The sequence below is a fragment of the Orbicella faveolata genome, unplaced genomic scaffold (assembly GCF_042242905.1).
Source record: "Orbicella faveolata isolate gen_17 unplaced genomic scaffold, um_ofav_v1 contig_26, whole genome shotgun sequence".
NCBI lineage: Eukaryota > Metazoa > Cnidaria > Anthozoa > Scleractinia > Merulinidae > Orbicella > Orbicella faveolata.
The window spans coordinates 12,424,381-12,435,958 of NW_028301554.1; the positions used below are offsets into that span (position 1 = coordinate 12,424,381).

Sequence of the window (11,578 nt, forward strand, 5' to 3'; positions counted from 1 at the left end):
CATTACGCTTAACAAATGAACTTAGAACGATTTTCTTTCTAGAACTCGCTCTTGTAATTAAAATGATCAAAGAAAGAACGACAGCTTAAAACGACATAGCAGTAACACCCGAACTCCAAGTAAATTGCTTTTAATTGACGTTTTTAATTAACGAAATTTCCAAAGCGATGACTTTCAAAATATTAAAGTTAAAAGTGGTCCATTATGTGTTTCTTTTTTCACCCAAATGTTCTAAGATAGCCATCTGCGGTTTGTTGGAAACGAATAATGTATTCACGGTGACCGCCCGCGTCACGCAATTGTTTACATTCTCACGGCGGTTCAGGGAAAAATCTATGAGAAGCACAGGCCAAGGCGGGCGACTTAAAACCATTTGCCCAGAGATATTTTTTGATTTTCAAACAGGTGGGTGTACAGTTAACCCATAGAAAGTGTTTTTATGGCATTTAAAGTTATAGCCCATAGAAAAATATGGCGTTTTTTTAGTGCTATAATTCGTTTGCAACACATCGTAATATTTTGCGTTTCTGTTCGATCTCGTTTCGGGCTCAAAAGAAACCTCGATTTATTTTATTTTTCGCTCAGTCATACCATGAAGACCTGAGCTGAATGTAAAGACCATTGAAAGATTCTTAAGTAGCTGCTGTGCGACGCGCAAAGCAATCAAATTTTCAGAAAATTTAGCATAACAGGAAGTAGATTTTGAGCTCAATCGGGGCAAAATCGTTTTTCGCAAATTTCTCCCCAAAAAAGCTGCATTAGCAGAAACTAACTATGGTCCGTTTGTTTACTAGCTAGGGCCAATCTATGGGCAAAAAATGAGCAAAATCGATTTTTCGACTTGTGCCGTTGTTTGGTCCATAGTTATGGGCACTGGCTCTTAATAACCGTGGATAACATCTCTAAAGTTCTGTAAGAATATATGAACTACGAACAGAAGCATATCACCTAGAACAAGGTGATAAGCTTCTGCTATGAAATGAAACGGGAAGTGCTTGGTCACTATTCGTACTCTTGGTATTGAACGAGCTTGCAATGGACGATCATGCGGGGGAATATTATCAAAAAGGGATTCCAATTCCATTTGCTTAAGCCTGTTCCAGGCTGTCGGTCATTGGGGACGATCGTAAAATGGGGCGGGTGACAAGCTTGGTTTGGGAGAGAAAACGAGAGGGCGTGCTCTCCTTTTCTCTTCCAGACCCCGTTCGTCACCCGTCCCATTTTTCGATCGTCCCCACTGACCGAGAGCAGGCTTCATTTGGCTCCGCGCATTAGCCTCAGTTGAAAGTTAGTTTCCAAGAATATGAATATGGATACGAGTATGGTCTGTTAGCATAGCTACTTCAGATGCTGATTGAGCTACAAAAATGTCCAGGCTTTATTAAATGTCTCAAGAAATTTGAGCCTGATGCGTGGGTTGAAAAACTCGAATTTTACAAAAGTGCATGAATTTAAGTGTTTCTGTCATCCAGAAATTTCGCAGTTTTTGGCCGTCAATATCTCCTTCAATATTTCACCTGGAGAGCTGAAATGTCACTAATTACTGTGGTTAAAAATTTTGTTAAACGTTTGCAGTCATTTCATATGCCAGGGAGCAAAATGAAACAATGACGTCAGGAAAGATTTTCCTATAAGATATGAAACTTTTTTAAAATGCACCTAGCGAATGATACCATCCCGTTGGACGATTATTAATATAGGGCATGGTACAGTTAATTTCGAGTTGAAGATGAGATTGAAATGACCAATCAAGTATGACTTTACGTTAAAATCGTACTATAACAATATAATTTCAAATCATTCGTCACAGAGAACAAATTTTTTCCTTCCTGAAACCGCTATCCGGGCTTAATTTAAAGTTTTCCTTACCTTTCAAGTGATAATATTGTTTTTGCCCAAGCACTCTGCCACTTTTCTCTAACTTGGGTACAGTAGCTTTAAGTCGGTACCGTAATGCTTCCATTCAACACTCCCATTCCACTCTCAGAACTTGCATTTTGTAGGCGCCGGCCTGTCCCGTTTCAGATCATCCGTGGTTCATCTTCTGAATTACTCACATCATTCTCGCGTGACAGATCAGGAACTGGTCTTCTATTAAGCGCCTTGACTGGTTCTTTCATAAGGCGAAGACATAATACCTTAGAAACAAAGGTCTCCCTTTCGTTTTACCACGAGAAGATGAAGGGTGAGAGAGTCAATTCTGTCTACATGCCTTAGTCCCAAGTTATTTTTAGATAGCTCCCGGCTTCGGCAATCCTAGGAGGTTCTAGGATTAGCCAATTCAGTGACGCGAATTTCAATCACTTAGACACTTAGCACGGCTTCACTTGCATCCCCCCCACCCCACCTCCGCAAAAACACTTACGCAACGCGCGTGCTAACATCATCCGAGGGAGCACTGTACTACGGGTGTTTTACTCTTATACCCCTTATCCTCTCTTGGTTTTTATACATTCGGATGTTCTTGTCAAAAATAACTCAGCGCTTTTCCCCAGAATTACCTCAACCCAAAAGAGCACCTCGTAAACGTGAAGTCAGTTGCAGATGAAATTAGAACTTTGAACGGAATTAAGAGGGTACAAGGTGTTGAGCAGAGTTGAAGCAGGGTGAGCAGTGCTAAACGGGCTTGAATGAGGTTGAACGAGATGGAGTGAGGATGAAAATTGTTAAACGGGATTGAATGAGAATAAACGGTATTGAACGTTTCGGACGGGGTTGAACGGTGAACACTGATTTGAAATGGATTGAACGAGGATGCACGGGGTGGAAAGAGGGGTGATCATTCACGGTGTTGCACCTGGTGTCGAGCGTTCACGGTGGTGAAGTTCCAGCAAGGAAGAACTGTTGAAATGACCACCTCTTCGTCTGACAACTTTTTTTTTACGAAGATAACGAACCCACTGGCACAGTAACCAGGACTGTTTTGAATGTTGCGAGTACGTTTCAATACCGTGAGTTGATATTGTTTCAGTGTAGCCCTTTTACTTGGTTATAAGGTTTACATTCTAGCCAGAAAATGCCAGAACTTTTTCTTGCTAAGTATTGACAGAATTACTTTGTTTTATCAACAAGTCCTTGTAAGTAAATTCAGAAAGCAGGGAAAGATTTCTGGTGAAACAAAGTAGGTTTTATCACACAAACTGTGACAACTGTACTAATACCAAACAGAGAGAGAATTTCAAATCCAGACAAGTTCCACCAAAGTATCGGCACACGGTACGCCACTTAAAAGTTACAGAAAATGAAGTTGAGCCAAGCCTACCAATTGACTAGTCTACCACCCAGCTGCTGCTGGGTAACTAACTTGTTGGAATTTTGCTTCGCTTTACATTGCGTTTAGCTTTAGACTGAAACGTTTGGCGTTTGTATTTAATTGGTAGTTACTTACGATGAATGAAGGACGTTCTCATCTTCTGAATGACTATATCTGAGAAAGTTTGAGCCATATTTTCAATCTGGTACAGAAATTAGAACCTGATCTTATAGAAGATAAAACAGATAAAATTTACTTTATGTTTATTTTTTACAACCAACAAATAATGCCACATATATACAACTCCCACAGGGATAGCCTTGGCCTTCGAAAACATAATTCGTAAGCTAACAATATTGCTCTCTACTGAGAGAATAAAGTTTTAAAATTGTTTAGAAAAGATAGATAGACTTACCTATAACAAACATGACTTGACAACAGCACACAGTAAAGGTGACAAAACTCTTAAGTAGTGGGAATGATTTATGTCAGCAAATAGCAGATCTTCAATCTGATATAATTACAGTTGCCCTTCTCCTCTGGCTACTTGCCCCTCAAGAGTAAGGTGACTAGAGGAATTAGGAAAAACATTCTGACACAATACGTCTGCTTACTGCCACAAATCCCCATTACTTCTAATCGGTAATCAACACTGAAACTTTTAAACTTCTTTTCAAAGTACTCAATTGACTTTTTCTTACATTTTTTTATTTTGTTTTAGGTCAGTTTTTTGCATCTAAGTTGTTAAATGAAATTACAACGTTACATGCGTCAAGCATGCGTCAAGCATGTGAAGTCAGTTGAGAGTTCAACAATCATAAACATGGTAGATATCACAGCTGTTTCTGATAGCAAATTAGCACTGCTATTAATTTAAGAGTTCACAATTCCTCAGGAAACCAAGAAGACATTTGAGAGGGGTGTTTCTGGAAATTGAATGGGAAAGCATATGAAGAGTTCACAAAAGATCATGTCTCTCAAAAGATCGTGTTTTAGTCGATTTGCATACTGGCTATGCTGATGAGATCATCTTTGCCAGGAAAAGGCAAGTCACAACCATTGGAGTGTGCCATTTGTCAAGGCAATTTGCCCAAGCACGTTTGTTACAGAGTTCGGTCTCTCCCAGAGCACGTGTGTTTAAATGGTTAAATCTTAGCAGCTCTTCAATCTTGTTTCCATGCACAGTTTCAATAGACAACACAAATTCATGACTTTTTTCCACAGCTATTAACTGAAAGAATTCATCACACTTCTAACACTGGTATCAGAAACAATGAAAATTCTACCACATTTACAATATTGGTGAACTGACCTCTGACTGAACATCAGCAGCCTGGTTACATAGAATATCGCAAGATGGATGTTGAGGTCAACAGATCATCTTACAGGGCTGTAAGTTTCTGAACTTCAAACAATATTTACTGCAACTGGCTCCACTAATACAAAACAACTACTGTATTTACTCGATTGAGTGCCGTGGTCCTCTTTAATTTTTCAGTATTCCAGTTGCCGGTAGTACTTATTCAGGGGCAGCGTAGCCGCTCTTTAAAAAGTCACGGAATTTGTCAGTGATAACAAGCAACTGATAACAACAAAACATAGCCACTTTGAACCAAAAAACACTGCAACCCAGGAGAATAAATTTCAGGGGCTGGTTTAGATAATCTGAGTTATCCTGTACTTGTTCTTTAGTAATAGTTGACTCCTCAAACAATAAATTATTCAGTCTGTGATGCATTGCAAATGAATGCAGCGCTTCAAGAGAGTCACTGTATATTTTTGCTCTCAGATGCAACACTTAATCAGGAGTGGCGCTTAATCAAGTAGATATGGTCTCAACTGTCTGATATGGGGCAATTTCTACTCAAGTCCATATTTAAAATCCAGTTACAATGCCAAATCTATTTACTAAGATCAGGGAGAATTTGGTCAACAAGCCAAGTAAGAAAAGAATGATTACTTTCTATGAAGACAACCTTTTCTTTTCTGGAAAGTACTTTTTGGGCCCTTTCAAATGAGATATGGTGAGCTGTATTGTTGTAAATACTTGGCAAGAAATTAAATAAAGAATACAATGTGGTGAATTTGACTGATTAACTTGCTGCTAACAAGTTAAAAACACAAATTCAAAAGTTGAAACATTTACTGACGCTCGGGGTTGTGTAAGTACTCGTTACAGTACACATATAAATAAAGTGTATCATTTCTTGTCCTGAACATGGCACAACCAACACACAAATGCTGAAATGTCTTTAAACGAAAATACTACATATTTAACATTATTGCTATTCCCTCTGAAATTTTTCCCGGTAATAAATGGCACAGTCATACCAATTAATTGTGTCTTGTTTTAGAGGCCAAATTTAATTTCCAGAAAATGCGTGATCAAAAATCAAGAATGGAGGTATTTTCTTTGAGAGCTAATCTAGTGATGAGGTTTATAAGCTCGTATTTGATCATTGGTGTTATTACAGTCTGAAAAGATGTGGTATCTGGGGTTTATTTTTTAGTGCAGTTTATTAGTTTTGAAGCAGGAGAAAGAGCTAAGAGATTGTTCTTGTACGTTTACAATTTGCCACAAATTCATCAATTACCATGAGGAAAATGTCATTGGAGGGATAGCACACTTGAATCATTATAAAATAAAATACATTGTGTCCCAATGGACATTATTTACCCAAGTTACCACGCAATAAATAATAACAAAAATAGTCTAGGCTTCTCTAGTTTTCTGTAGTGCACTAACATTGTACAAAGAGTACTTCATTCAGTTAACCATTTACTGTAGCCAAAAAATTATAGCTGCTGTGGTTAAATTAACTAGAAAAAGACTAGTTATCATTTATATATTAAAATTACTTCAACAGAAGTTTGACATACTACAGAATTGAATAAACAAGCTTTACAGTAAACCTGAAGCTGTCACGCATGGAAGATGCATTTAGCATTAATTACCTCAGAGGATTGTTGCAGATCATATAGCTAGAATGGTCAGTCTGTTATTTTTAATTTAGGTGAAGAAGATGAAGTCTTGAGTACATTCCAAACCAGAAGTTTATTGATCCATTACTAGGTTATATTCTCCACTTCTTGTACGACTGTGATAATCCGCTGCAGCACAGAGCAAGAATATGTTACATGTATGCACACAATAGAGATTTCAGTTCTAGTATTACATATAAATTACACATAAACAATTAAAAGATGATTTTTTAAAGTAAAGCTCATATCACTCACGAACAGAATGTTACTTAATTAAACAACTTGAAGTTACAGTTAATGGGTTAGCACAGCATTAAAAGCTAGCTACTGCAAGATTAGTTTACCCTGGATGGTTAAAATGCTTCAGAGTTCATGGTTAACATGGGGCTATCAAATATTCACTTGTTCCCTACTTAACATCAAATGGATGTTTAGGTTGGACCCTTCCTAAACATCCATGTGAAATTTTGCTTCCCCAAGAGTTACGCATTCCACTCACTACAGTATATGTTGCTGACATGAGAAGATATGAGCGTAATTTGTTGCTGTTAGAGGGTAGAGAAAACCATTTTTGTGAATCAAATAAAGCTTTCTCATAACTGTTCTGATCTCAGGTGTGTCTTCCTTGTCCTATTTTTGTTTCTGATTTCCATCTACAGAATTCAGATTCTTTCAAATGTGTTGCATGACATATGCAGTTGAAAACTGCATATGTGCACCATCCTCAACACGAAGTAACACTAACATCTGGCTTAACGTCCAGTTGACGTTAAGCTGGGAACAAGTGAATACCGGTATGTTGATGGCTCCTAAGAAAGAAAAACATTATTGACTACTTGTTTTGCTATTATTTTGAGTTAACTAGTGATAACCGGTCCAAAAAGCAACTACTGACTAAAGGCAACCATCACAATTTGTTTGGCAGTATGTGTACTACTTTTTATTGCAAAGTAGAGAATGTACACCTCAGATAATTCTATGACAAGGGCAAGTAACAAAACAAATAACCTGGGCAAGAAGCAAACAGTACACATCCATTACGAACCAAGTCCTGAAAGCTCAAACATTTCAGTATCACATGAACACTCCACTAGATGTGTTATAATTTCTCATTTTACAACATTGTTATCATCAATAAAAGAAATAAACCTTTAAAAAATGTCGTCCTCGTATTGAGTATGTCAGTTTTGTTGGTGCTGCATTAAAAAGTTACATCAGTTTTATGCATGTCTTATCACTGATGATAAATGCCATCAAACCTTTAAAAAAACAGCCTGCAAATTGGGCATTCAAGTAACACAAGCTGCAAACAAATCTACCAATCCACAGATCTATATAATTGGCAATTTTACCTATGCAATTTCCAGGACTTTCTAAATGGACATTTTAAAACATTGACTTTGGTAGTGATCTGCAACTGTTCTTTTAGGACTTGCTTTCATGCAAAACTCTCCATTAAGACTGAGTGACTGTACTACAAAAAGTTTTCTTATGTTCTTAATGGCCATAATCCACCAATAATTAGCAATGCTGCTCAAATTATTCCTACACTTTATTTCTTGGTACATAGGGCAACTTACAAGCCTTTTGAAAAGTTTCACCATTGCCAATTCAACCCTCAGAAGTGGGCAGGGATAGAATCTTGGCCTTAACTCGTTTACGAATTACATGCTCCTTCTGTAGTTCAAAATTTTGCCTCTTTGTTGATAGACCTCTTTGTACATAGGTATATAAAATGGCTTACTTTGGCACGAAGATTTGACTTTAAATCTACATTTCACAAATTTTACCATGTAAATTAAAAAAAGCTTCCTTTAAAATAGGTAGCTAAGTTTATCGTACCAAAAATGCTTTAAGCTCAGGTTCAAAAGCAACCCAGTGTTGCAATGGACGCATTCATATCATATAGTGTTCAAATATTACTTGCTCAGCAGCAGTTTAAGCTACCGCGTTACCGCCACTTCAAGCTGGTCATGAGGATCCACCAACTTACTAGGTACAGATGTTTTCCTGTGTGGAATATTCTCAGGTGTAGGAATAGCTTTTCCGACTGCAAGCGGCATACAAGGCATTGGTTTTCCTCTGTTAATTGCTGCCGCTGGGCCTCCTTTTTTCTCGCTCTTCGCCATTGCATAATCACCAGAATCAAAATATTTCACCTGGACGAGGAGAGAATAACATGCAATGTAATGCAAAACATTCAAAAGTTACATCCTTACATAAGTTCTGCAATATGCTTTAAAACATACCCCTCTCTGCATTCTCTTTCTGAGAATATCAGTCGCGACTGGTTTCTTGTTCCCTGGAAATTTCAGTTCCAACTTCTGCTCCTCTGTAAGCTAAAATAACACAAAAGGGCACAGTTAAAATTAGGACAAAGTAAAAGAATTCTAACAACGAATTTCACCTCGCTTGGCTTTTCTTCTGGTGCCGTTTCTTCGCTCATTTTCTAAGCTAAAACCTCAGCAACTCAAAATGGCGGATTTCAAAAACTGCTGGCCTGCGGTAGTGCCAAATTTGGTAATGTACGTCACCTACCCTACAAGTAGATTAATGTCGCAAGCGACCCATCGGGTAGTGACAGGTTATAAAGAGCTTCGCGCTCTCTGCCTGTTATTCAGGCTGTTGCCAAATTTTTTGCCATCCAGTGGTTTCAAGAAATGCACGTACCAGATGTCTCTGAGTGAAAATAAAATCACTTGATTGCAAGGCAATCTTTGAAGAAGAGGCTAGCTCACTACTGGGTCACCACTAGTTCAAGGTGTTCGTCTTTCTCATTGACTGTTTCACATTTTGGGTTATTTTGCAAATTTGAAAATGACATCTACGACTTCTAGTATCACCATAGTTGATGCATATCGATGAAGATTAATAGATGTACATTTGGGCCCGGCTAATTCGAACTAGGTTATTTCGATTTCCCCGTTATTTCTGCGATCTCAAACCCAATTCACTTGGATTTGCCCTTGTCTTTGAGTCTTCCACTATCGGCTATTTCAGCTTGACTCGGTTATTTCGAATATCGTTTTTAGCCCTTTTATGATAACTGTAAAAATTCTCGTGCGCTCATTGGCTAATTTTCAATGTCAATAAGCGGACAGGCACATGAAGTTATAATTTCTGCGATGCGGCAACGAGCGAGAGTGGACAATTTGACAATTTGTTATCGTAAAAAACAAATTGACGTCAGTTTTTCATGCGTCTGTCCTAATCACTGATTATGAATTTTGACATAACATTGTCAAAGTAGCTGTGGATTCACGAGGCGATAGCCGAGTGGATCCGCAGACTACGTCAATTTGTTAACATGACGTCAGATCACGTCAGAATATTGCTGAAAAACTTCAATTTGGGCTACTCATTGTACTTTATCTTGTACAGGCATAACTGTAATGAACGTTCTCTTCCAGCCCTTGGTCATTAATTAAACATACAGTATCATGTTGATCACATATATGTAGGGCCTTACTGGGAGAATATCGGCCCGTGGGTGTGCGATAGCTCAGCAAATCAAATCGCAGCATTTTCAATAGCCTACTGTAATGTGGTTTTATGTTAATGACAATTACTTCCATGTCCAGCGGGAAAAAAAAGTGGAATAGCATCAAGTTTGGTTATTTCAAAAAATAAATTAAAACGAACAGTTAAAAAAGATACCTGTATCAAAGACTGTAACCGTAAAAAAAAGTGTTTAGGATGAACAAAAAGAAAGAAATTGTTCTCCCCGGTTGATGCGTGACACTTAAATGGGTATAAACGTTCAAACGAAAATATAAAATTAAAAACTGATAACGTAGAAAAATGTCAAAGTGTCATCTTGTGAAAAATCACGAACGTTCCCAGGCCTGACACCCAACCTCGTTCCCAGGGTCCTCACAACCGCCGACCGGTTAGCTCAGTTGGTAGAGCGTCGGACTGCTGTGCGGGAGGTCTCGTGTTCGAGCCCCAGACCGGACCAACACTCAGGAGGAGAATATGCTGCCTTTGCAATGACATCTGCAAATGGTTAGATAGTCTAGTCTTCTCGGATAAGGACGATAAACCGTAGGCCCCGTCTCTTGCATCTTCACTGTTATGGTCAGCAGGGGACGTTAAAGAACCCACACGACGACGACGACAAAAGATTCCGTTTCGTTTTCTTCCAACTCTCTTTCCCTTCTGCAGACATCCCAGTCAAAATTGCGCGCTTGAGGTTTCCGATGTTTTACCACCTCGTTATTCCGTGATTCTCGGGATCGGACTGAGAAAATATCGGTCCCTGTTTTTTTTTTTTTTACGGTACGGACTTTTGGGCTGATAGTTTGTTCTATAAACAAATACTAGTCTGAAACGAAGTTCGAGGGGCTTATATTCAATTTGTTTACAAGATCTATTTACAAGAATATTGAGCCTGTATTTGGCGAAATTTTAAATACCCAAGGCTAAGAGTTTGTTCAGAACATTTTCTTGCGCGTTGATGGAAAATAAAACTGAAACAATAAAATCACACAATGCTTTCACATGAAATTTTTTTAACCATTGAAAAGTATGAATGAATGAAAACTTTATTAACGTGTCAAAGAAGTCTAGCCGAGGGTAAAAACCCTTGAATTGTGTCCTTTTTCTCACATGACTTGCAAAACAATACAGCGATAAAAACTACGAATAAGTTGGCACATGCGCAATGTAACAGAGACACCATACAGTTCTATTTGATAGTTCAGTTCCTAGTCACACCGGTTTTTACTATATTCTGTAATCTAAAAATGTAAAAAGGTAAATTATGCACACTAGCCAAGTGGCCCATCAGGCCGGAGGTTTACGGTCGTTTCGCCCGAAATTCCGTTCGCCCGAAACCCTTTCGCCCGAACTGGAAGACGATTCGCCCGAACAAAAAGTCGTTTCGCCCGGACTCAAAGTCCATTCGCCCAGTATTTTTCTAACGTGACTACGGTACCAGTTAATGGCATAGATTGACATGATAAACGGTATGGAACATTTCTTTTCTTACATCCACGGCGAGTTGATCGATGAATACAGCGTTATGCCACGGTTTCGTGTAATGTGAACATCCAGCGCTGCGTTTCTCCCTTTTCCCTTCTTCTTTCAAAAAAAAAAAAAAAAAAAAAAAAAACGCCTGATCTCAGGTTAGGTTCACACTAGCCACATAACGACATGTTATGCAGTGGCAGATCTAGGGGAGGGGCCCGGGCCCGGCCCCCCTTATTTTGGGTAAAAAAAAAAGAAGAAATCACAGAAGGAAGAAAAGCTGCAGGGCAAGCAAAACAAAACCGGCCCCTACCCCCGGAGCAGACGCAAAGTATTAGACCTCGAGTTTTCAAACAATGATCTAGAATAACAGTC

The 11,578-nt window shown here is 38.6% G+C and overlaps 1 protein-coding gene across 1 annotated transcript; it reads right to left on the reverse strand.

The window, feature by feature from the left end:
- Positions 1-3,499: 3,499 nt before the first annotated feature.
- LOC110063289 (alpha-endosulfine-like) lies at positions 3,500-8,768 on the reverse strand. Its single transcript, XM_020770254.2, has 4 exons — positions 8,643-8,768; positions 8,485-8,574; positions 8,229-8,394; positions 3,500-6,364 (listed from the first exon to the last, which is right to left on the reverse strand). Exons 1-4 carry the CDS (start codon positions 8,679-8,681, stop codon positions 6,309-6,311), a joined length of 351 nt encoding a protein of 116 aa, XP_020625913.1. The 5' UTR covers positions 8,682-8,768; the 3' UTR covers positions 3,500-6,308.
- Between the last annotated feature and the right edge of the window lie 2,810 nt (positions 8,769-11,578).